Genomic DNA, 26,594 nt, shown 5'->3' on the forward strand with positions numbered 1-26,594 from the left:
GTCCCACAATACCTACCACTCAAACACCTGGCAGAACTTTTGTCAGGTAGGTTTTTTGCCCCTCCCCACCAGCAGTAACTTGGGAAAATTGTTAGCCAGTGAAAGAGCTGTGCTGCTATTATCCAACCACAGGCCACGGGAGAGCTTGACAGGAGCTGAACAATTACAGCTCCTTCATCTGCTCTTGGAATGAGAGGTCTTGGCTTAAAGTCAGGTTGCAAAGTAATGTTTTGTTTGGCAAATGAAATCAATTGTGTTCCCATTCAAAATTTTTATTTGGATGAATAATGACTAATTCCTGACTTTGAGCTTCATTGGACCTCATTCCTCATCCCCGTCTCAGTCATGAACTACACAGTTGCCAAGTGAGGCTTACTAGGAACAGAAGGAAGGATAGGGTAGAGAGCCCTAGACCTAATTATGGAGTTCGGATGCACAAGGCTACTGAATACTGAGCTTCTTTGCTTTATGCTGGCACAGTCTGCTTGGCCTAGTAACACTGATTCTCTCCAGGAGACTGGGAACACAGATTGGAGGTTTGGAGGTTTGATCGACATCATTTATTGATAAGAAAAATACTGTTGTTTGAAAGGCACAGAGGAGAACTAAAAGCTGAGTCTAACAATGCTGGGTGCCGCAACAATACAGGGTTGCCAAGTTCCTCTCATCGCTAACCCTCTCTGAAAGGATGACTTGGTTTCCCAAGGATAGCCCCTCCATCCCAGGCACCCCTGTCCATCTCTGGCCTAAAGGAGCCTAGGAGGGCCTTCCAGACATGCCCAGACTCCCCAAAAACTGCTTAATCCCTGACTCTTTGAGTTCCAAGTCAGTGCTGAAACCATCACTGGCAATTGACTCCAACACCAGAGGACTCAGGCAGCTTTGTCCTTCAGACATGAAAATTGGGAGCAACCAGGCCCAGCCCAGACCTGTCACAAGTAACAGACACAGAAAGGCAGCTGTGCCATCCACAATCCTGTCCTGGAGAAACCATGCTATTACTTGACTGCATGTCATTCTCCCGACAGTAAGTTCAAATGAACATCTATGTTATCATTATCATCATCAAAATATAGAATACTTCAATCCCTCCCAAAAATGTCCTTTTGCCCTTTCCTTTTGCCTTTTGCCCTTTGCCTTTTGCCCTACTGATCCACTCTTGGCCATTTTAGTTTTGCCTTTTCCAGAATGTCATATAAACTGAATCACATAGTTGTAACCTTTTAAGTATGGCTTCCTTCACTCAGTGTAATGCATTTTAGATTCATCCTTGTTGTTTCTGGTATCAGTAATCTTACTGTTTTTATTGCTGAGTAATATCCCACTTAGTGTTCATGGCACAGCTTGTCTATTCATTTACCAGTTGATAGATATCTGAGTTATCTCCAGTTGGAGCAATTATAAACAAAGCTGCTGTAAATATCTGCATCTTTGTGTGGACATATGTTTGAATTTCCCTTGGGTAAACTCCCAGGCTAGAATGGCTGGTTCCTATTGTTAAGTGCACATTTGGCTTTATAAAAAATATTTGGGGGGCCGGTGCTGTGGCTCACTTGGTTAATCCTCCGCCTGCGGCACCAGCATCTCATATGGGCACCAGGTTCTAGTCCCAGTTGTTCCTCTTCCAGTCCAGCTCTCTGCTGTGGCCCTGGAAGGCAGTGAAGGATGGCCCAAGTGCTTGGGTGCCTGTACCCACGTGGGAGACCAGGAAAAGCGCCTGGCTCCTGGCTTCAGATCGGCGTAGCTTTGGCCGTAGTGGCCATTTGGGGGGTGAACCAATGGAAGGAAGACCTTTCTCTCTGTCTCTCTCTAACTGTCTAACTCTGTCAAATAAAAATTTAAAAAAAAAAAGAAATATTCTATTTTTCAAAGAGCCTACAGCATTTTTCATTCCTACCAGCAATCTATGACGAGTTCTAGGTGCTCCACATCCTCACCAACACTTGACTTTGTCGGTCTTTTTCATTTTAGCCATTCTAGAGAAGGACCAACAGTATGCCATTGTGCTTTAAATTTTTATTTCCCTCTTGCCTAATAGGTTAACACATCATTTCATGTGTTAATGTATCATGTGTGCATCTTCTCCTGATGATGTCATCATTGAGTTCTTTGTATTCTTGAGTGCTATTTATATACTTTGATAAAATCCTTAGTCAGGTATATGCTTTCTGTTTATAGTCCGCTAGTCCAGCTTGGCTTTTTATATACTAATGAGATCATTCAAAGAGCAGGAACATTTGTAACATTTTTTTCTTTCATGATTTTTGTGTTTGGTGCCCTAAAAAGAACTTGGCCCTCCCCAATGCCACAGATTTTCCCCTGTTTTCTTCTAGAAGTTCTATCATTCTTTATTTTAAATTTAGGTCTGTGATCCATTTCAAGAGGATTTTCATCTCTCCAACAAATATTTTTCGGTCATAATACTGAGCATGTATAGAGCACATACTTCACCTGCTCCTGTTACAGCATCCCACATGAATATCAACTTGTCAGACACTCAGAACAATCCTGTGAGGAAGTGCCAAGGTTTGAATGTTCCCTGCAGAAGTCATATGGAAACCTCAATTGCTATTGCAAGGTTATTAAGAAGTGGGATCTTCAAGAGCCATGAGGGCTCTGCCCCTGTGAATGGATTAAAGCTGTTAGCATGGGAGTCAGTTCACTATCACAGAAGCAGAATCCTTGTAAAAGAATGCGGCTGGTCCATCCTTGTTGCTCCCACTTGCCTGTTCTCTCTTGCTTGCTCTCTCTTGCCGTCTCTCTCACCCTCTTTGCCTCTTCACTTTCTGCCACAGGATAACACAGAAAGAAGGCCCTCCCAGATACAACCACTCAATCTTGAGACTTCCAGCCTCCAGAACTACAAGGAAATAAATTCCTGTTCTTACAGCCACTCTGTGCTTCTCTGTCATAGTGGAGATGGAGAGTACTATTATTATCCATTGTACAGATGTTAAGAACATTGAGGTCCATAGAGGTTGAGTCACCCCAAGTTCACATAAGTGGTAACTGTTGGAGACGGGCCTCAAACCCAACAAGCATGGCTCCAAGGCTGAGTGTCTAACCCCTAAACTCTACAGCCCCTTGCTTTGCTAAGTAGTTCAATGTGAGCAAAACTTGATCCAAATCCTGCCCTAATGGAGCTTACTTCCTAATAGAGATTTCTGTAGTGAGCATTCTAATATAAAATTACAATGATGAGAACACCTAAGAAAGCAAATAATTAGGAGATATGACCAAGTTTTCCCTGAGGAAATGAAGATAGAGTTTAGAAGGAAGAGTGATATTAATTAGACAAATAAAAGAAGACAACACACATGTCAGGGCAAAGGAGCATGCAACAAAAGCCAAGGCAGGTAGCTACACTGCTGGGTTAGTTGTTGAAAATCTCCAGGGGGAGATTTTCAGCCACCACCTGAAGTGCTGGCATCCCATGTGAATGCCGGTTCGAGTCCCAGCATCCCATATGCACACTGATTCGAGTCCTGGCTGCTCCAATTCCGACCCAGCTATTTGCTAGGGCATGGGAAAGCAGTAGAAGATGGCCCTAGTCCTTGGGCCCCTGCACCCACATGGGAGACCCAGAAGAAGCTCCTGGCTCCTGGCTTCGGATCGGCACAGCTCCAGCCGTTGCAGCCGATTGGGGAGTGAACTAGTGGATGGAAGATCTCTCTCCTCTGTGTAACTATGACTTTCAAATAAATAAATAAATAAATATTAAAAAAGAAAAGAAAGAACAGAAAATCTCCAGGATGGTTTATCACCAATGGAGATCAATTTCTATCATCCTATCTCTCTACTAATTCATTGACTCTTACCCTTGAACTATAGAGACCAATTCATCCTAGTTTACCTGGAACTTCCATATGTTAGCATGAAAGATCAGCATCCCAGGAAACTCCTTAGCTTGGGACAGTTGGTGACAGTTGATCACCCTACATCAAATCTGGAGCCACTTCAGGGAAATAAAGCCCTATTGTCCCTAGATGGTCCCAATACAAAAGGAAAGTGTTTCTGAATGGCATACTCATTCATACCACATTTCTTGGGGAAAAAATCTCATTCTGATTCTAGCTGGAGTTTCAGGGCAGCGCTGCTTAAGAGAAAGATTTCCAAGAGGAGAAAGAAACCAATAAACAAGCAAAACTTTTCTGACAGAAAACACAGCCTCTCATTACCGCTGTTCCTGAAATCCCCAAGGCTATAGGATGGCTAGCAAAATCATACCAAATGGACTAATCGAATACATCAGGAAAATAGCTTTCTTCCCACTCTTGACCTCATCTTATTTTATAGCAAAATGGTAAAAATATATGCATAAATAAGCAACAACAACAGCAAATATAGGTAAAACGGGGATTAAAAAGATGACAGCGGGGCCAGCGCTGTGGTGTGGCAGGTTAAAGCCCTGGCTGTAGCATCAGCATCCCATATGGAGGCCGGTTTGAGTCCCAGCTGCTCCTCTTCCAATCTAGCTCTCTGCTATGGCCTGGGAAAGCAGTGGAAGATGGTCCAAGTCCTTGGCCCCTGCACCTGTGTGGGAGACCCAGAAGGAGTTCCTGGCTCTTGGCTTTGGATCAGCGCAGCTCTGGCCATTGTGGCCTTTTGGGGAGTGAACCAGTGAAAGGAAGACCATCCTCTCTGTCTCTCCTTCTCAGTTGTCTGTAACTCTACCTCTCAAATAAATAAATAAAATCTTAAAAAAAAAAAAAAAAAAGATGACAGCAAAATAGCAGCTTCCAGAAGTTAACAAATTATCTTGGCGGCTCTAGAACCCACCACTGTTTTTTAAAAACAACTAGAGAATAAATCCACTCAAGACAAATTTAGTTCACAGCAATGTCTTAAGGACCAGAAAGTTACCACAGCTGACAGAGTACCTCATTCACTTCTTACATGACTGAGGTTCAAAATTATAGATGTCACAGGAGGTGGGAGATATTATAAAGATTCACAACTCTATTGTCCAAACTGAGAAACTTAAGCAGAGGAATACTTTCAATGAGAGAGAGAGACAGGGCCAAGTCAGGACGAAATTCAAGGTGGCGAGGGGAGAAGTATCCTCCACCACGGCCTTGGGAAGAGTCTGCCCATCATCACACACAGCTCAGCCACAGCCGGAGCTGAATCAGTAAGGCCCAGCAGCGACTACGTTCTCATACAAATGTTTCCAGACTGATAGAATCCAAGCAATTCTGAAGTCCACATTGCCCATCTTCCAACATCAGCCTGACCATGGCAGCCAGGGACAGAACTGCAGCTACACTTATCTCATAGAATTGTTCCATCCTGAGCAGCCAACGTAGCCTGCGGAGTTTTCAGGGCCATTGTGAAATTCTGGTCCTAAAGAACCCCTGCCAGGCCTGGGGATATTTTCGGCACCAATCAAAAGCATTCACAAGTTAGTCAATTAGATAATGGACACAAAGATGTTTCACAAACAACTCTGTGATGGACAGAACACCTACGGCTCCTGGCTTATACACTCACATCATCGACCTCTGGCAACACTTGATAAGCACTCCAAAAACACTGACCTGGGCAGACACCTCCAATCCAGACTTCCTGGCCACAAAGCCAAGGCTGACCCCACTCGGGGTCCCCTACTGAGGAATCCTTGGTGCTCTCCTGTGCTGGGTGGCCCAGCTCTGTTGCCTATAGTCACCTACCTGGTGGGTATCCTTACTCAGAGAAAAATGAAATAATTTGTTCTTGGATGAAATATTAGGAGCCCTCAAACCTGGAGGCTCCCTTAGGAATAGAGAAATCACTTGCTTCAAGGAAGCTAATATTAGAAATGCAATGGCTGGGGCCAGCCTCTCTCTGATTAATTTTGAGGATAGTTGTGCTTGCCCAGAACTTGCTGTCTATCTGGGGTGACCCCAAGCCTCCCCAACCCATCCACTTCTTATCTGGGTTCCAGGGGATGATTCCTTTGAAGGATGTGACTGCTCACCTGCGTTCATATTCCCTTCTCAAAACCCCAGACTCTCATCACTGGTGCACCTTTATCACTCCCGAAGACATGACAAACTGACAATTTCAGAAGATCTGCTTGGAGCAGGTGCTGCTCTTATCTCATGCAATATGGAAGCAATTTCTTTGCTCATAACTGAATCATGTGTTTCCCTCACAGCTTATCAGAGAGTTGCTGAGAGGTTTAAATGAGTCAATATAAATAAGATTGTTACAAAGGGGCTGGGCACAAAGAAAGCACTCAATAAATAATAGCTTAAAAAGGCCTGAAAAACAATTTGGTTATATGTATTTATATACAGAGATACGACTAAGGCCATACCTCAGGAATAAATGATTCTACTTCTAGGAACTTATAATAAGGAAATCATCATAGATACAGACAAAAACTTATGGATAAAAATGGTTACAATGGGACTGCTCATAATACAACTAAAAAAAAAAAAGAAACCTGTAACCAACCAAAATTTCCAACAATAAAGGAACAAAGACATTATGTTATTTTTCAAAAGCATATTTTTGAAAAATTTTTGATTCTAGAATAAAACTATCATGATATAAAAAGAGGGATATAAAATCATTCATAGAATATGATCTCGATTATAAATACTCCAAATATAAATTTATGGGACAAATATGTCCATAAGGAAATATTGGAAGGAAATACTCCAAATTGAGCATTTTTTTCCCAGTAATAGATTCCTTATTCATTCAGTATTTTCTAAACTGACTATGTGCAATGAGCATGTATTAACTCTACAAACAAAAATAAATTAAAAAATAGTTAAGAGTCTATTGCAATATCACAATTAAATAAAAAAGATGAGATGCTGGACTGGGCCACTGGCAGAGACAGCAAAGCATTCTGATATGGTGGCTCAACAGCAAGAGAGGGCATAAGCACCAAACTTTCTAGCTAAAGCAACAGCAAGGATGAGCAATGGTGTTACAAACCACAACAGGATATGTGGCAGGAAGGGTGGGGTGGGCTAGGGACTCCTAAAAGACAGAGGTCAGGCCCTATCTGCCTCTAAAAAGTATCTGGCCAATACCTGGGACACAATAGATACTTAGTGTTTCCTGAAATGATGAATGAATGAATGAGCAAGCATATACCTATAAATGAGGGTAGGTCAAAAAGCTCATATGAAAATGAAACTACAAGGCTGGCATTGTAACGTAGTGGGTAAAGTGGCCGCCTGTGATGCCAGTATCCCATATGGGCACCAGTTTGAGTCTTGGCTGCGCTATTTCTGATCCAGTTCCCTGCTAATGCACCTGGAAAAGCAGCAGAGATTGGCCCAAATGCTTGGGCCCCTGCAACCACATGGGAGACCTGGAAGAAGCTCCTGGCTTCAACGTGGCCCAGCCCCAACCATTGTGGTTATTTGGGGAGTGAACCAGTGGATGGAAGATCTCTGTCTCTCCCTCTCTCTCTGTAACTCTGCCTTTCAAAGAAATAAATAAATCTCTATCTTAAAAAAAAAAAAGAGGAAATTACAAGCTAAGTTTATTTTGGTACAAAAATTTTTGAAATCCATGCATACAAAGGAGAGTTTTCAAAAAGTTCACAGGGAGCATACATTTAGCCTAGCAGTTAAGACAACTGTGTCCTGTATCAGACTGTCAGGGTTCCATTTCACAGCTCCTGACTGTAGCCTCCCACCAATGCAGACCCTGGGACGCAATGGTTGCCTGTAGTTGGGTTCCTGTCACCCACATGGGAGACCTACATTGCATCACTGGTGCCCAGCTCTGGCCCCAGTCTAGCCTTGGCCACTGCATGTGGGGAATATACCAGTAGATGGAAGTTCTGTCTCTCTGTGTGTGTTTGTATGTCTAGTATGTGTCTGTCTCAAACAAAACATAGTAAGTGAATTTTTCAGGAAGTGTGTATAATGATAAAGCAATGCATAAATTTCAATTTTGATGCACCAAAATAAAATTTATCTTTCATCGCTCATATGCATGTTAAAGAGAGCCTCCAGGAGGGAGGAAGGAGGAAGGGGAGAGAGAGCCCCTTCCAATCCTGTTGGTGCTGGCTTTTCCATCTGACAACTCTTTCCTACGGTCTTGTCTGAACAGCCTGGAGGCCCCAGGCACCTGACTGGACTTATTCTTGCACCTAAATCCAGAATAAATATACTCAGGAGAGAACAGGTCCTGTGACAGCAATGGGGGAGGGTGTAAATTTCCACACAAAGAAGAAATTTTGCAGATCAAAAATGCAAGATGCTGGACGCTCTAATCAGGGCTTATTTTCCCAACACACCCTTATAGAGGTGCTAATTATGTGCCAGGCATTGTTCTGTGCTCGGTGCAAATATTCAGTCCTCATAAGAACCTCATGGGATGGGTGCTATTTTTATTGCCATTTTATTTTCATACGATCCTCTCAGCATTCAGTGTAGCTACCTGGAAATGAAGAAAGGTGTAGTTCTTCAGTCACTAAGGAAAATTAGCGACCTTAGGCACCAGGTGTAGACGGCAGCCTCAGAGAACACTGCGCTGCTCGCTCTGCATTTCCTAAGCACCTACCACGTGCCCCCTGCTGCCCCTGCCCTCAGCGATCACACAACCTGATGGAGACCCATACCTGAACGACTGAATGACCGGGTGACAAGACAAGTTTGCTAGAATCAGAGTCAAGCACAGTTTTGACAGCAAGAGGACGTCCTTATCTCTGGCTGGATAAGAAGGCTTCCTAGAGGGCATGAGGTCTCAGTTCCACCTTATTGGGTAGGGTGGAGTTCATGGTGGAGCAGCAGGACGGAGGGGGTAGCAAAATGGCCATTTGGGGAGCCATTGGTAGCTAGGGAGTGCAGAGCAGGAGAAGGTAAGGGATTATCACTCAGGTGGTGGCTTGGCTACAATACTAAGAACCTCACAGCCATCAAAGAGACTAGTCATTGCTGTTCCAGAAGGACCCCTGGAGCAGCTGTGTGCGGGAAGGAGGCTGTTGGAAGAAACCTGGGAAGAAGCTCTGATTGGAGTGGGCTGGGGTGGACATGCAGGTGACAGCCCAGCTTCTGACATGGCCAGGAGAGCAGCACTTCCATGCACGAGGCAGCCAGTGAGGGGTACAAACTTGCAGGAGGAGAGGACAAACTTACATGGTCTACACACTTAGGAAAGCCCTGCTGCACAGTAGAAATTCTCTTCATTGTCTCAAAACAGTTCCTCAGATTCGTGCTCGTATTGCCTTTTAATAAATATGATGCATTTCATTGTGTCATTGCAGTGAAATCACTGCCCTTTGCTGCACATTAATAACCTTTTGAATTATAACCTTTGGGCAGGAAAATGGGTTTCATTCATCTCCCCTTGCACTTTGTAGATTCATCATCTCTCAATCCTGCTGTCCCCTGAAACCAACAGCCCAAGACTTACTGTTAGAGAAGTCTGAATGGTTTGGTGCTCAACAAGAATGATCAAGGCCCTCAGTCACTGGGCTGGACTGACTACAAATGTCAGTGTGGCCTTATGTCTGCCCCTCAGCCATGGGGGAGCTCCCCTCTACTGGAAGGGAGGGTCAGAGCTTGCTCCCCCAGCCCTTGGCCTGATCCCTAAACCCGGCAGAAAGATGGCACCCATCTCGAGGTGCCACCCCATGGAAACTGGGTGCCTCCTTTGAGCCAAGACCTACCCCTTTGGTGTGGCTTTTGGCCCTGGCAGCTGTTGGGCTGCCTTGCAGAGATGGATAACAACCCAATTCCTCTTTGAAGTGGCCATGGTCAGGGTGACACTCCCCCACAAAGAGCAGCTGTAAGGCCGGACAGCAAAACAACATGGTAAAATCTAAACAGCAGTCTCCTCTTCCACCCTCCACCGTCTTGAAAGAATCAGAGGACACTCATCCACCCTTTTCTGCTGAAAACCTCTTGACCAGTGGCCCGTCACCTACAGCATCAAGTCCAGACTCTTCAGTATACAGGGCCCTTAATGCAGGTGCCTGCCCAGCCTTGTCTCCTACCTCCTAAGACATAAGCTTTCACACCTCTGCACCTGTCTACATGTTGTTCCCTCAGTTCAAACAGCCCCACTCCTAAGTGCAGGTGCACACACACAGCAGACAAACATACACGCAAGCCTCCATCATCCTTTAAGGCAAAGATCAGCATCACTTTCCCTGAACAGCCCTCCGAGTGGAGTGCCCCCACCCCGACCAAGCAGAATCCAGCACCCCTCTGTGATCTCCCCAACCCACACCTTGCCCAGGCAAGGCGTGCATGACAGAATGTGTCTGCAAGTGGGCACAGGTTGAATCACACGAGTTAACAACACTGCAGCACCTAAGGAAGATGTTCTATTCACTGTTTCCCCAGCACAGGAAGTCAGAAACACCTGGGCTCAAATACTGACTCTACCGCCTATCACAGTATGATTAGGGAAAGGGACCTACCCTCTCGCAGCCTCCAAAATCACGTCTCCTACGATCCTCAGCCCAGCTTTGCTCCAGTGTCTCACTTGCTGGCCTGGGGATGGCAGGAGGGAGGGAAAGAGGACATGATCTACTTGGCCTCTGTGCTGTGTCCTCCCAGGTCTCCCTCCGTCACCAGGCCATTCCACCAGAAATGCTCCTCAGGGCTCCCAGAGTCCCAGCTGATGCTGCCTTGGGGCACTCCAGGCCTGGCAGAGGCGGAAGAGGGGCCAGGCTAAGCGCCATTCCCCATCTTCTATTCCAGAGCCATTCGGAAGAAGAGCTCGAGTTACAGCAACAAAGAAAACACTGCTGGAGACAGAAACCAGGTTCCTGCTCTTCAAAGACAAAGCCAATAAGGGCTGTCAGATTCGGCTCCATCACGCAGACACGCTTCAGGAGTGCGGCTTCAACTCGTCGCTGCCTTTGGTGATGATTGTCCACGGGTGGTCGGTAGGCAGTGCTGACTTGCCCTTTTCCTCTCTGCTTTCACCGTTTCTTTTTTTTTTTTTTTTCATCTTCTTCTTCCTAGTGTACACAATCTTAATAAAAAGATAGGGAGTGGATGATAACAATGCCACGCATAATGTTTCTAAAGTACATTCGTGCTTTCCAAGTGCCTCCCCACACATTATCTCAGTGGTTATCTCAAGTCCATGGGTATGCAGGGCAGGGAAAAATAATCATCGCCATGTTTCTGATAAAATGTGGCTCAAAGAGGGTTCACAGCTCATTTGGCCCCATAGGGGACTGCAGTCCCAGCAGGAAGGAGGCACCTGCCTGAATCCGTGTGTGTCACAAGAGGAAATAGGAAGCCAGAAGACATGGGCTTCCCGTGAAATGCTGTATTAGGAGGGATTAAATTCAGCTGCAAACAAAAGAGAGCCCCAAATTAGTGATGGTCCAAATAAAACAGAACTTCGTTTCCATTTCACACAATGGTCCAGGAATCCATCATCCCACACTGGCCAGACAGTGGATCAGGGAAGTCCTCGAGGCCCCGGCTCCTCTAGCTCAGTGCTCTCCCATCCTGAGTAGGGCCCTCATTCTTACAGGCTAAGATGGTAGCTAAAGCGCCAGCCATCCCATATTTATTCTAGGCAATGCAATGTAATAAAGGACATTCACAAAAGGGCCAAAAAGCAAGGTTTAAAAAAAAAGACAGCTTTATTGAAATGCAACTCATATAGCACACAATTCACTTAGTTACAGTGTACAATTCAATGGCTTGTGGTTTAAAAGTGTTCTTTAGATTAGCTTCCCAGAGCATTTGTGAAAGAATTGCTTCCTATTACCTCCACTGACCATGCGTAAGTGGAAAGGTGGCTAGGCAGTGTGGCCTCTTAAAGAAAGTGTAGCCTTTTGGGGATGCTCCCAATTCCATTACTGTGGAAGGAGAGGAAGGATCCTGTGGGCACTGAGTGAAGTCTGACTATGCAAGCACTGCTCTTAGAGGGAATTCTGCCTTCCTGGTCTCCAACCCACCCTTGACTTGCAGGGTGGTCTCAGCTGAAACCCCCTTGAGAGTCTGGCATCTATTTGATGACTTGACAACCTCCCTCTGCCATCTAGTGAAGCATTCTCTTGAGACCTCCATCTGGCTGGTCCTGTCCAGCCACCCTGTCCCCCTCACGGCTCCCTGCTCCCTCCACTCCTCCCTGCTCCCCTCATCTCTTCCTTGCCACCCTCCCTCCCACTTCACATTCCCGCGACACTCAATTACTTGTAGCACCTCCACACGCCATGAGATTTCTCTCTTCTTGGCCATCACTCAGCTGTGCCCTTCACCTCAAATGTCCTTTCTCCTCATCTCCTAATTAACTGCTACTTTTCCTGTAGGACGCGTGCCCAGTGCGGTCCTCCTGCAGGCCATGGCTGCTGCAGTCCAGCCCACCCCCAGGGCATGGCGTGCCCCAGAGTTCCCCCGGCCCGGAGCACCCTGACAGCTGCTCTCCTCTGGGCTTGGCTGTTGCCTGCCTGCCTGCCTTTCTCTGCTCTGCTAGGCTGCAAGCTCCTTACTAAAAAGAATTCGGTCCTGTTCTCAACTGGTTGACCACCATGGGACAGCATTCATGATATCCCAGCTGCTCCAAAATGTTTGTTAACTGAATTAATAATGAAAGAGTGAATCTTGTTTACAAATGCAACAAGGAGATAGCAGGGTCCTTTTACCAAAGTCCACTCTGCATTCTCAAAATCCTCGCAGCATGGACTACATCTAACACTACCACTGCCAGTACTACTGCTACCACCAACAGCAGCAGCAGCTGGCTCCTTGCTGTGTGCCAGGCTGTTCTAACGCTTTACATCCATCCACTTATTTCTTCTTCACAACAATCCTGGAAGAAGGGCATTATTACCCCTATTTTCCAGACGAGAAAACTAAGGCACAGAGATGTTAAATAACTTGCTCAAGGTCACCCAGCTAATAAGGGAGAGGCTGAATTTGAACTCAAGACCCTGGGAGCACACAGAGGCACTTGGTAGAGCCTGACTCAGTGACTGCCTCTCACCTGAATGACATGCCCAGCTGCCAGTCGAGCTCTCCAGCTTCACCTGCTGTAGTCCAGCCTTCAACACAGCCAGCTGCTCTGCTCTCCCCACCATCCCCCGGGTACACCACACAGCCTTTTCATGACTCTGCACTTCTATATATGCTGTTCCTTCTGCATGGAACATCTAGGTCCCACCAGGACCACACTCCATGCCTACCTTCTTCTTCTTGCCAAACTCAGGACACAGCGCAGATGTCCTTGCTCCATGAGCCCACTCAGAGCGCCCTACAAGCTGATTCTCAAACAAGGCCCGCCCGCAGAACAATTCTCCCCAAACATTTACTGAGCACCTACTGCGTCCAGGCCTGTGTGCTAGTCTCACCCAAGCCAGGAGAACACAGTGAGGATTGGACAAAGGCTGCGGGAGGCAGAGAGGTGGGAGAGTAGCCCCGCGGCGGAGGTGGCTGATTGACATGGATGTTCCCACTGTCCTGAGACCCAGAAAGTCCCAAAGTAGGGGAAGGTTCAGAAGATGGCTCTCAAGTAGGGGACATTTGGCAACGCCTGGTGACATCTGGTGCTGGCACGGATTTGGTGGAGCCAGGGTTGCTGTTAACCCATGCACAGGGCAGCTCCTACTACCAGAATGTTCTGGCCCCAAATGTTAATAGTGCCAGGGCTGAGAAAACCCCTTTCTCTTTGGAGAGAAGGAGCCAGCATTATCCAAGAATTGGAGCAGGAGGAGGGCTGAGCGGAGAGAAAGGAGACCACGCAGCCTGCCCTCCCTCCGTTCCCTCCGTGGAACTGACCACCCGTGGCTCACCCTCAGGTGGACGGCCTGCTGGAAAGCTGGATCTGGCAGATGGTGGCGGCGCTGAAATCACAGCCGGCCCGGCCAGTGAACGTGGGGCTGGTAGACTGGATCTCCCTGGCACACAGCCACTATGCCGTCGCGGTGCGCAATGCCCGCCTGGTGGGCCAGGAGGTGGCGGCTCTTCTTCAGTGGCTGGAGGTAAGACGTCCCCCACCGCTCTCTGCCCTGCCCTGCCCTCATCTCCCTTCCTCTAAGAGCAAGGGAAGTCAGCTGGTCCCTAACATCAACCCAGGGAGGAGAACCCCTGTACTGGTCAGCTTTGCATTACCCAATACAATACCTGAGGCGACTCACCTGGTAGCAGATTTACTTAGCTCACAGCTTACCAGGTTCAATTCCAAGGTCAGGCAGCCCCACTGTCTTGGCATCTGGTGAGGGTGGCAGATGGCAACAGTGGCAGAGGCCATGTGGAGGAAAGAGCACACGCCAAGCCAGAAAGCAGAGAGGGTACCTGGCACAAACTGCGGCTCTGGGAACAGCCTTCTGGCAAAAACTTGTGAGGTCGTGAGAGAACCGTGAGGTCACGCAAGTTCACGAGAAAATTCGTGAGGTCGCGCGAGAGCTCATGAGGTTAGGCGAGAACTACTTGCCCAGGGCACTGTTCCCAATGACTTAAGGACCTCCCACTAGGTAAAGCGTCCACCACCTCCCAGTGGCACCTCTCTGGGGACCAGTCCTTTAACACAGACTTTTGAGGGAAACTCCAACTGATATGCAAACCACAGTAGCCCTTAGTACTAAGCTTTCAGGACCCAGGGCGCTCTCAGATGCCTCCCCTGAACTTCTACTTTGTAGAACCGTCTTCACACCCTCACTGTCCACTGCTCCTGTGTTCACCGCCTTGGACATGCTGAGGGATCTAAACACGCCCCGTAAACCATCAAACACACACCCACACACAAATGAAAGGATCGCTGTGTAGGGCATCCATGTGCAGGGGAAGACAGGCAGGCAGGAGGCAGTGGCCACGATGCAGGGTCCCAGGTAGCTAAGCCTCAAAGGAGGGCCAGCCTCTGAGAGGACAGAATCAGCGAGATGAGCAAGCTGTCTCAGCTTGGGGTGGGAATAAAGCCCTTCATTTGCAAGCCGATGCAAAGAATGGGTGCCTCGAGCAAGCTGGATCCTCCAAGACTTTCATTCCGGCCGCCCTTGTCCTCCTGCAACCCTCCCGCTGCTGTCTTCCAGGAATCTGCTCCTTTTTCTCGAAGCAATGTTCACCTAATTGGGTACAGCCTGGGTGCTCATGTCGCCGGATTTGCTGGCAGCTACATCAGCGGAAAGCACAAGATTGGAAGAATTACAGGTAAGCGTGGCTGGGAGCAGATATCCTGTAATCGCCACAGCTGCACAGGCCCAGCCAGCAAGGAGCTGTTTTTCCAACAGTTTTATCATTAAAACGCCCCGATCTCTTTCATGATGTATTAGAGTTCATGAGCGGCCTTGTAACACTCTCTCAAACACGACCACTGTCGGGGTTGCTGTTCCAAGAGAATTCAAAGCAAATTATAGCCTCAATTCCTATTGCCTTTCCTGGAACAAATGCCTGTTGTACATGTGCCAACTAGGACTAAAAAGTGCCCTTTCTATATGCTTGTGTAGCAAAAAAGAATCTCTTTTGTTGACGTAGGTATAGACCCACAGACAGACAACCCAGAAAGAGCAACGTTTTGCTGGTTCCCTTCCCAAATGCCTGCAATGGCCTGAGCCAGTGCGGGGACTGGGAGTGCAATCCAGGTCTCCCACGTGGGTGGCAGGGACCCAACTACTTCAGCAGATACTGCTGCTCCCCAGGGTCTGCACTGCCAGGAGGCTGGAATCAGGAGGAAGAACCAGAAATCAACAGAGGAGACATCTCCCTTTCTCTCTGTCTATCTGTCTGTCTGTCTCTCTCTGGGGCTGGGGGAAGGGGTGTCTCTCTGCCTTTCAAGTAAGCTTTCAGGTAAGTTAAAAAAATAAATAATTTTTTTAAAAAAACTATTACGATTCCTTCAAAAAAGAAGAGATTTATTTTTACTGTGACAAAGGCTAGGGAACATGGCAGATCATGATGAGAACTTGAGAACTCATTTCCTCACCCTTCATTTTTGCATCTTGCTGGTGACTGGAAAGGCCTGGTCCATACACCAGCTTTTACCCTCCCCCACTGTTGTAACCCTCGGCAGCACAGAGGGAACATAACCTCCCCCCAAGAAGCTTCCAGAAAAGCCACAGAGTCCACGCCGGAGGAAGCAGGGCAGAGGCCGAGTCAGAACCACAAGGAGGCAGCCTCAGGCCTGAGGCCCCCAGGCCTCGCTGGTCTGGCTGGTGCTGTGGGTCACATCGGGCACTGTCAGCCAGGCACACACACACACACACACACACACACACGTCAGGGGCAGCAGGAGGGCTCATTACTGTGTTGTCAGCCTGATGAACAGAATCTGAATCACTCCCAGACCTCTTTCATTCGTCACTGTGGGGAGGACTGGAGAAGAGGGCTTCCCATACCCACATTCCAGTCCTTCACCCCAGGAGGGATGGAAACCAGGGCCTGAGAAGGCCACCTCTAAGTAAAGACTGGGAAGAAACATAAGAAGAAAAAAAAAAAAAGACTGAGAGAAAGAGAGATCTTCAACCTGCCACTTCACTCAAATGGCTGCAATGGCAGGGGTTGGGCCAAGCCAAAGCCAGGAGCCAGGAACTCCATCTGGGTCTCCCACATGAGTGGCAGGGACCCAAGCACTTGAGCCAGCATCTACTGCTTCCCAGGTGCATTAGCAGGGAGCTGCACCAGAAGCTGAGCAGCCAGGACACGAACGGGTTCTTCCATATGGGATGCCAGCATTGCAGGCGGCTGCTTAACCTGCTGTGACACAACCCGCACCCCTGGAAGAAACCTTGAGTGCATGACTATTCCCTAGCAGCAGCCTCTTGCCTCATGCAAGCACCTGTGTCACTAAGGCCAAGTGGTTGGAGCAACCCTGTTGGCTCCCCTTTTCATCCCGAAACAGTGATGTCCTAAGGCTGCTCTGGACATGCCAATGGAATGACATTAGTGAAGGAGAAAACCTTGTTCAGGGAAATTATGGACAACATGCAGACAAATAAATTCTTTGATGGGTAGGCTAGCACTTCATATAATTAGCACATGGCTTTTCTTTTTTTAATGCAAACAGATGCTCTTCAAAGTAGCTTGAGAGGTACTTAACATTGATTTGCTTAAATGAATCCAGCATTCCCTCAAAACCTTTATTTCGACCACTGGATAGCTCTTGCAAACCTCCTTCCCCCCCACCCCCACTAAATAATGCCCAACCTGCGTATGATCTTCAGCACCATAAATTACTGCGGTTTTAATGCAAAAAGTTCGGATGAGGTTTTCTACAGAAAGATCATGCCCTAGGTTTCTCGTCTTCCTGTGAGCTCATGAATGTGTAACCATAGCAGAAAGCCAAAAAGCCCACTTCTCCTCCCCTCCCCTGGCTCCCGCTTAACTCTTCACCTGACTTTCTGATTAGGGCTGGATGCTGCAGGCCCTCTGTTCGAGGGGACGTCCGCCAGTGACCGTCTTTCTCCAGATGATGCCAACTTTGTGGATGCCATTCACACCTTTACCCGGGAACACATGGGCCTCAGTGTGGGCATCAAACAGCCCGTAGGCCACTATGACTTCTACCCCAACGGGGGCTCCTTCCAGCCTGGCTGTCACTTCCTGGAGCTCTACAAACACATCGCCCAGCACGGCTTAAACGGTGAGAAAGAAGGTGCCGGGCCTCGGGAGTCCGCTGGCATCTACCCATTCTGCGGCACCTGGGATGAGTTTAGCAAGGGTAGGGGCCCAGGGTACACGGCCACTGAGTCCACAAAGAGAGAAGGCTTCTGGGAGTGGGGAATGAGGAGATCCCTGGCAGGTGGCTCTTAGAACAGGCAGAAGTCCTTGGAGCCCGAGTCCTGAGCAGCAGCGTCAGAATCCCACCATGTGCCCAAGCACAGCCTCCCTGGGAATGCCGGTCCTCCCAAGCACCGAGTCCTGATGCTTCTCCGGAAGTCTCCTCACTCAAGGGGCTTCACTAACGCTGAGCCACACCAGGATCCATCCACTGAATAGGTCATGGCTTCTTGGTTGTTTGTCCCCCAAGAACGGAAAGAATTCCTTACCTCACCTCCATGAGGTTTGATCAGCTGACCCCACAGGAAGTGACAGATTTTCCCAAAGTGATGTTCGGCTACACACATGCCCTTGCTACTTCCTATTTTGCAGAAACCATGTGGGTGTGGCATTTTCTGAGTTTGGAGGCCCCCAGGCCTTGCTGGTCTGGCTGGTGGTGTGGGTCACATCGGGCACTGTCAGCCAGGCACACACACACACACACACACACACGTCAGGGGCAGCAGGAGGGCTCATTACTGTGTTGTCAGCCTGATGAAGAACAGAATTTCTTGCCCAAAGCTCAAAACCCAAGTGGGAATGTGCACATTGATAACACAGAATTAAAGAACAAAAACATCCACAGAAAGTGCACATTCCACAGGTATGCCACATTTCTGGCTGTTATAAAATGCCATCCTGATTAAAATACAGCAACTCCGTCCCAGCCCACTGGAGGCCCCCACCCCCACCCCCTGCACACCGCCTTCTCAGCCCAGTCTTCCAAAGCTGAGCCCAGCCCACACTTCCTGTGATTACATCACTGCCCTCACCTCTCCAGTATCAGGATGACCTTCACACACCACCACCTCTCATTCTGGCTGCACTCCCAGCCTCCAGCTGCCCACGCCCGAAAAAGCCTTCTGGGAACTTCCCTCTTATCACTGCTTCCATTCTCCCACCAAGCCCAGGTCGGCCCCGCCCCTCAGGCTACTGGCAGTTTCTGCTCACCGTCCAGCCCTCCTCCCACATCTACACCCTCAAAAAGCTCCACTCCGACCACCAGGCCCGGGTTTCCAATTTGCCTCTTCATGCATCTCTGGCCAGTGTCTCCTATGTGTTGTCTCATGCTATACTTCCAAGTGACGCAACCAACTATGTGTGTTCAGCCTGCCTGGGCTTGGGGTGGTTTTTCTCAGCTTTTTGGCCCCTGCTTGAAAGGGTGCTAGGTCTGGGGTCATTCTCCCCAGCACAACTGAACAGAAGGGCATTAGATAACTACTTCCTCATACACACACACACACACACACACACACCACACCCCAGCTCCTAGTGAGCTCACAGGAGGCAGTGAGGGCCCAGGGAAGGACTGGGAGGAAAGCGCTCAGCATCCACCTGCCTCCTAGTAGATGCTCAACAAATGTGGGCACCGGGGACCCAGAACAGCAATGACCAGCCTTGGCCTTTAGCCTTCAGACATGGGCCAGTGGCCTTTGGAAAGTCACCTGTACTCTCTCCTTACATGGGGTACTTTACCTGTCTCATACTGGTTCCTCAACATTCCTTGAGAATAATTTGCTGCAGTATAGGTTAACATTTGGACAGCTTAAAAAAAAAAAAAGTTAAAGGTCAAGATTCACGGACGATTAACATTGTAAGCTTGCTTTCTTTGAGTTAGGCCTGTTCAGAGCTGGTTACTGGGGTATGTGTCCTTCTGAATCCTATATCCCTGCTGTTACGCTGTCTTCATGGGCCTGTGACCCACGGGATGCACTGGTGCTCCGCATGCTGAGAAGGCACACGCATGAGAGGTCTCAGCTTATGCCACGCCATCAGTGTGCCCTGGGGATGCCTCATTTCCCCAGCTTCATTAAGAACACAGACATCCCACACAGGCCCTTTCCAGCCAGCCTACCCTCCAGCCATCAGCACCAGGACATTTTTAACCATTTGAGAGACATTTCGACAATGAATTCCCTACCTTGCTTTCTTAAATACTTTGATCTTTTCCCAGTGACTTGGGGTGCCCATTAAATCACAGCCCCTGTCACATGCTAGAGGAGAAGGGTGCCTTTAAGAGCCCAGCAGAGTCTGGGATGTTTGCCAGCCAAAGGGGTCTACTTTCCTATGTTCTCTGTCATTCGCTACACCTGCTGTTGTCCATGGGTTGGCCTCGGTGACCCCCTCCCTCCCTTCCCAGCGCAATTCTGGGAGCTGAGAAGCGAGATGATCCTGTGAACAGAGCGGAGGTTACTCTGGGCTCTGGGGTGGTGACGCCCTTCTTGCCTTGTGTCGCAGCCCTCTCGCAGACCATCAAGTGCGCCCACGAGCGGTCGGTGCACCTCTTCATTGACTCCCTGCTGCACCCCAGCATGCAGAGCACGGCCTACCAGTGCAGCGACATGGACAGCTTCAGCCAGGGCCTGTGCCTGGGCTGCACCAAGGGCCGCTGCAACACACTGGGCTACCACATCCGCCAGGAGCCCCTGAGCAAGGGCAAGCGGCTCTTCCTCGTGACCCAGGCCCAGTCGCCCTTCAGAGGTGAGTGCCCGGGGGCCTGGAGCCTGCAGGCGGGTGCGACGCAGTGACCTGTGTGAAAGCTTCGGAGGCGCCCACCGTGCTGTTCCTGGAGGGACTGTGACTCTGCCTGGGCTCGGAGAGCAAGGTCAATGCAGCCTTGTCTCTCCCCCAGGAAAGGAGCCTCCTTGCTGCTGAGGGCTAGGAAACACCTTGATACCTTCTGGAACAATCCTTGGTTGACCTGTCTCCACTTCCGTGACTCCCTAGAATGTTAGACCTGGAAGGCCTCAAGCAGTTACCAGGACCACCCAGGATCCTTAAAGATCTTTTACCTCCGTTCATGGCCCCCCAAACACCCCTGGGTTCTAGACGGCAGGTGCAGCTCCCTGTGCCCCCAAGACTTGAGTCAGCTGCTCTTCCAGCTCTGACTGTCCTATCGAGGCCCTCCCAAGATGAGATTCTGTCTCCAGTGTTCCCTAAGCTAAGTTCTTAATAACCTCAGGGCACAGGGCGAGGCCACGGGCTTCCCTGACTTGAACAAAAGGTCACAGAAAGGGCTATGGCCACATCTTGGGTGGAGGCCAACAGAGAAATCCTCCACTGAAGCTTAAATCCTCCTGGAGGGAACAAGCTGACATCTGTTGCCATTAGCATGTGTGCCTAATCCCAAAAACAGCTCGGGAGTGATTAGCATCTGACTGTGTCGCAGCACACCGTCCCTGAGGCGGGGATGGGGTGGGGGTGGGGGTGGGGGCAGGAGAAGGCATTTGCTGTGGGGCTCTTTGCTGAGTGCAGAGCAGATCCTGTGTCTGCAGCCCAGGACAGGCCAGCACTGCCACTTCTCAAAAGCACAGCATTTCGGCTGGCGCCGCAGCTCACTAGGCTAATCCTCCGCCTGGCGGCGCCGGCACACCGGATTCTAGTCCCAGTTAGGGCGCCGGATTCTGTCCCGGTTGCCCCTCTTCCAGGCCAGCTCTCTGCTGTGGCCAGGGAGTGCAGTGGAGGATGGCCCAGGTGCTTGGGCCCTGCACCCCATGGGAGACCAGGAAAAGCACCTGGCTCCTGGCTCCTGCCATTGGATCAGCGCGGTGCACCGGCCGCAGCGCGCCGGCCGCGGCGGCCATTGGAGGGTGAACCAACGGCAAAAGGAAGACCTTTCTCTCTGTCTCTCTCTCTCACTGTCCACTCTGCCTGTTAAAAAAAAAAAAAAGGCACAGCATTTCATGTAAAACATTTGGTGCAGCCCAACGGCTTGCAGCCCTCACAACAGCCATGCAGCGTAGGCAGAGCCAGCGATGACCCCATCGTAAAGAAGACGACACCAAAACTTGGGTGGAGGGCCCCCCCAACACGCAGCCTGCACGGGGGCCTGGAATGGGGCTGTCCGCTGCCCAGTCCGCCCTCCGTTGATTAGCACATTCACAAGTTCAGACTCCAAGGCCACTTTTTTTTTGAGGCCCAGGGCTTCTCAGTTCATGGGAACTTTTGCTCTCCAGCCAGATTTCCCTACCAGGAGCCAAACAGGCCTGGGAATAATAGGGATCCATGGTGGGCGGAGCCGTGAGGATGGGAGGCAGGCCTTCCCCCATGAGGAGCCAGGGGGTCTGTTCCATTGTCGTCCCTTAAGGTTGGAGAAGGGGCACCCCCAGGAGCAGGAGAGGGGATCTGGAAGACCTCCCGCTTCAGGGAGCTCCCCACCGCAGGCTGCCAATTAGAGATTCATTTGGGTTAACCAGCTTCGCTGTTCAATGGCAAAGCCGACTGCAGTGATAAAACCTCAGATAGTCAATCACATTGCACTGGGCCTGTTTTGATCATGGAAGGTTAGCACTGCCGGAGACTGTTCCACCCAGCCATTTTACAGATGGGGATACCAAGGCCCAGACAGGGAAAATCATTTTCCCAAGCACACACAGTGAATTCTTGGTGGAGTCCAGACCTCCAAATAATGAGCTGGGTGTGTTTTACCTCCCCTGGACTGTTTTGTGGGCAGGGGAGTGCTTTTTCTTTTAGATCAGCTGGGAAGACATGAGGTGGTTTTTACCTTCCGGGTGAACTGGGAACTTCCTCTGAAGTGAAGGGCTTGACCCAGCCTGAGGATGTCTATTGTGGCCTTAGAGGTGGGAAGAAGGCAAGTAGCAAGAGAAGGAAGGCAGGAGTGGGTGTTTGGTGCAGCAGCTAAGGACCCCTTCACCCCATCTCCCCTCCTCTCTTCCCACTCCCTGCCTTGCGATGCCTACATTCCATATCAGAGTGGCAGAGTTCAAGTCCCAGCTTCTCTTCCACTGCCAGCTTCCTGCCAGTACACACCCTGGGAGGCAGCAGGTAATGGTTCAGGTACTGAGGTCTCTACTACCCACACAAGAGACCCAGACTGAATTTCAGGCTCCTGGCTTCAGCCAGGCACAGCCCCAGCTGTTGCAGGCACTTAGGAAGTGAACCATTGGATGGAAATCAGTCTCTCTGTGCATGTGTGTGTGTGTGTGTGCATCTGTCTCTCAAATAAATAAAAATAAATAAATAAATTTAAGAAAAGAGAGAAGGGAGACAAAAGAGTAAAGTCAGTAGGCAGGAGCCAGACTGAGTACTTCCTAGTTGCCCAAGGCCCCAGGTGTCCAACCAGCATTCCCTTTTATGGTCACTCCCCAGGACCCCTTTCTCAATGAGGAGAGCCAAAGAATTGCTTTGGGGCAGGTGGATCTCACCTACCAGCTATCAAAACCAACCGGAGACAGCCTTTGTGTCTCTATTCCAACTGCTTATCTTGCTGCAGAGCCAACCCATGAGAATGGTACCCACAAAGCTGGTTCCAATGCTGAGCTGTGGCCTGGATCATGCCTGCCTCTTCTCTGCCTGTCCCCCAAACTACTCCCAATGTCTGCCTCAGTCCTTCCAGTGAAGAAAGTCGAAGCTGCTCCGTAAGGGATCCTTCACTCTGTGCAATGCTCTGTTATACAGTAGTGTAGCCACTGACTACATGTGGCCATTTCAATCCAAATTTAAATTCCTTTCAATAAAACCAAAATTGTGTCTCCTCAGTCACATTTTAAAGAGCTCAAATATGTGGCTATGTAGCAGGAGACACAGAAATAACTGTTTTTGTGGGAAGAGCTATAGATGGTGCTGGTATGAAGCCCTTCATCTGGGCCACCTCAACCACCCTGTTCTCTGCCCATCATGGCTGTGACCATCTCTGGTTTCAGCCCCCAACACCCATTTCAGTGACCACCTCCAGCGTTTTGATGAATACATGTAGATTCTTAAAAAGTAGAATTGCTCAACCCTAGCATACAAAGCAACCATAATCCATAGTTTTCAAGGACATCTAAATGTACTCTGTATTTTAAGGCAGGGTTGATTGGGCAAGAGAAACATGGCCTCCTGATTATAGTTTCACATGACTAACTTGGTCCGCATTCCTCCGGCTCCCAAGATATTTCAATAAAACCATCCACAGATCTATTTTCTACAGCCATTTGCCAGACCTAAGGCAAACACCACATGAGTATAGCCATAGTGAAAGAATTCAGAATCACAATTGGCGAGAGAAATGAGGCAACTTATTGCCTATTCCATTCTCCCTCTCTCAGGAGGAACCTTGACCATCTCAGGATCTTGTTTTTAAGGGGTACTGATCTGGACTGAGTCAATTCTGTTTTGCAAGCATCACACCTAATTTCATGCTCAGAGCAGTGGGAGGAGTTACGTGGGTGGAGGCCAGGCAAGTGGCACTTAGTGGGGGACACTTTGCCTGGGGGTGATGTAGGATGTATTGCCCAAGCTAACTCAGTTATCATTTCACCCACACAGCAACTGAGAGAGAGAGAGAGAGAGAGAGAGAGAGAGAGAGAGAGAGAGATGGGAATCAGGAGTGGAGACTGTGCTTGATGTTCCAATGACACATTAAGATTCATAGAGGTTGGGGCCGGTGCTGTGGTATAGCAGGTAGAGCTGCCACCTGTGACACCAGCATCCCATATGGGCACGGGTTCGTGTCCCAACTGCTCCACTTCCAATCCAGCTCCCTGCTAATGGCCTGGGAAAAGCAGCAAAAGATGGTTCAGGTGTTTGAGCCCCTGATACCCACACGGGAGACCCAGATGAAGCTCTTAGCTCCTGGTTTCAGCCTGGCCATTGGGGCATTCTGGGGGAGTAAACCAGTGAACAGAGGATCTCTCTCTCTCTCTTTCTCTCTCTCTGTAACTCTGATTTTCAAATAAAAATAAAATAAATCGGGGCCAACACTGTGGTATAGTAGGCTAAGCCTCTGCCTGCAGCACCCGCATCCCATATGGGTGCCGGTTTGAGCCCTGGCAGTTTTTCTTCCAATCCAGCTCTCTGATTATGGCCTGGGAAAGCAGTGGAGGATGGTCCAAATGCTTGGGCTCCTGCTCCCAAGTGGGAGACCCGGAAGAAGCTCCTGGCTTCAGATCGGCCTAACCCTAGCCATTATAGCGATTCAAGGAATGAACCAGTGGATGGAAGACTTTTCTCTCTGTCTCTCCCTCTCTCTGTAACTCTGTCTCTCAAATAAATAAAATCTTTTTAAAATAAATAAATATTTTTTTTAAAAAATGAAAGATCCATAGAGTTTAAATCATCTGCCCAAGGTACACAATTTGTGAGTGGCATGAACAGTATTTTTTTATATATTTATGTGTGTGTGCGTTTGTAAAATATTGTTTGAAATGCAAAGAGACAAACAGACCAAGATCTTCCATCTGCTGGTTCAATTTGACCCAAATGTCTGCAACAGCCAGGGCTAGGCCAAGCCAAAGCCAGGAGCTGGGGAATTCAATCCAAGTCTCCTATGTGGGTAGCAGGGACCCAGCTCCTTGAACCATCACATTGCCAAAATAAGCCTACATAAACATATACACATATGCTTGCAAGAGCACCTGCTCCTATTCTCCCTCATGTGAGCCCACTCTGAGTTCATTCATTCAGCCCTGGCCAACCCTGGCAAAATGCCCTGGACAGTGCCTTTCTTGGGCCCCTCAATCCCATCACCTTCCACTGGCCTCTTGGGTTAGAGGCATTTCAGGTCTAAGAACAAGTCCTTGATGCGCCAAGAAAACACAAGAGATCTCTTTCCTGCCATGTCTCCTTGAGAAAACCCGTACCCTTCCAGGGAAAAACCAATCTCTCTGATGTTTATGGAAAGAGTCAGGATAGCTCCCAGAGCCAATACATAAAGGATTCAGAATCATATTTTCCATAAGACAAAAAGAAAAAAAAAGACAAGGAAGAAACAACATATTCTCTTTTCATAAATTCTACAACCTGGTGCTTACACTGTCTGCCTTATGAAAAGAAACACAAGTTTTTCTTTATGAAATTCACTGCGGGTTCCACATGGAGTCAGAATGCAGGGTCTCCTCACAAGGAGACTCTCCAAAGGCCCCTATTTCTGCTCTATACAGAGCTTGCCTGCTCTCTTTCAGGGTCAAAGGACTCTTTCATCTTGTAGACCTGAAATAATGTGTGAGCCAGAACTTGGGAATATGTTGTATTCCTCTCCTTGCAGTCACCAGATCAAAAGCCTTCCCCCAAATCATTTTTAACATCCTTATTAAACATGTCATAAGGTAAAGTGAGCAAAATCACTCACTCGCCTTTCCTTAATCTTTGTGATAGCATCATTGTCTTGGGGTGGGGGCAGGGGTAGGCAAATTATCTTTTTAAGAAAACCACCTACAGAAATCTAAGGAAGAATAAATAATTAGTTCTCAGTATGAAAGGCCTTTTCATATTTCAAAAATTAATTTTATACCAAGAGTTCTCTGAAAAAAAACTCCTAGTGCAACCCTGCAGGGTTCTTCAGGAACCTTCAGGAACATTCTTGCCAACATGGGCATGCTCAGACCTCCTGCAGAGCTCATACCCCAGGGAGACATGGTAGAGGGGCAGTGAGCAGGTCATTCTCATTCATAGGCTGTGCTATCATCTACAGCTAATTCCCTGGTTTTACACAATCACCTTCCTCCACAATCATGGAACCTCAGAATCATAGCCTCTCAGATGTGGAAATGCATCTCCTACTCACAATTTAAGAAAAGGGACAAAGTGCATCTCCTGTACAGGGACACAAAACATTTATCCCCAGGCAGGGACTGGCCACTCACAAGACAGGAGGCAGCACTCCACAGCAGTGATGGTCCTGCGTGGATGTCAGTGGGTTGGAGCCGGCAGGTGTTTTGTAAACTTGGTGACTGCATTGGAAAGGGGTTTTGATCGCAACTTCTCTTCAGGGGCTGAGAGTTGGCTGTTGGCTGTCAAAGAGCAGATCCAGTTGCCAAACCAAAGCACCAGGAGGCACGGGAAGGGTCTTTGGGAATCGGACACCTGGGTTCAAATCCTGCTTCACTTCCAGCTACCTGGGTAACTCAGGTCTCCAAACATCTGCCTCCATATCTGTGATTCACCAGGATAATTAGCGCTTGATCAGTCTAGGGCTCAGCA

The 26,594-nt window shown here is 48.7% G+C and overlaps 1 protein-coding gene across 1 annotated transcript in view; it reads left to right on the top strand.

Annotated features, from left to right (window-relative positions):
* The window catches only part of LIPC (lipase C, hepatic type), a 159,011-nt gene that overhangs the window by 119,106 nt on the left and 13,311 nt on the right, over nt 1-26,594 (top strand). Inside the window, 5 exon segments of the mRNA NM_001082032.1 lie at nt 10,662-10,849; nt 13,721-13,903; nt 14,951-15,068; nt 17,263-17,496; nt 19,911-20,153. Of these exon segments, the coding sequence (NP_001075501.1) occupies nt 10,662-10,849; nt 13,721-13,903; nt 14,951-15,068; nt 17,263-17,496; nt 19,911-20,153 (966 nt within the window).

Source organism: Oryctolagus cuniculus, chromosome 12 (genome assembly GCF_964237555.1).
Source record: "Oryctolagus cuniculus chromosome 12, mOryCun1.1, whole genome shotgun sequence".
Classification (NCBI taxonomy): Eukaryota; Metazoa; Chordata; class Mammalia; order Lagomorpha; family Leporidae; genus Oryctolagus; species Oryctolagus cuniculus.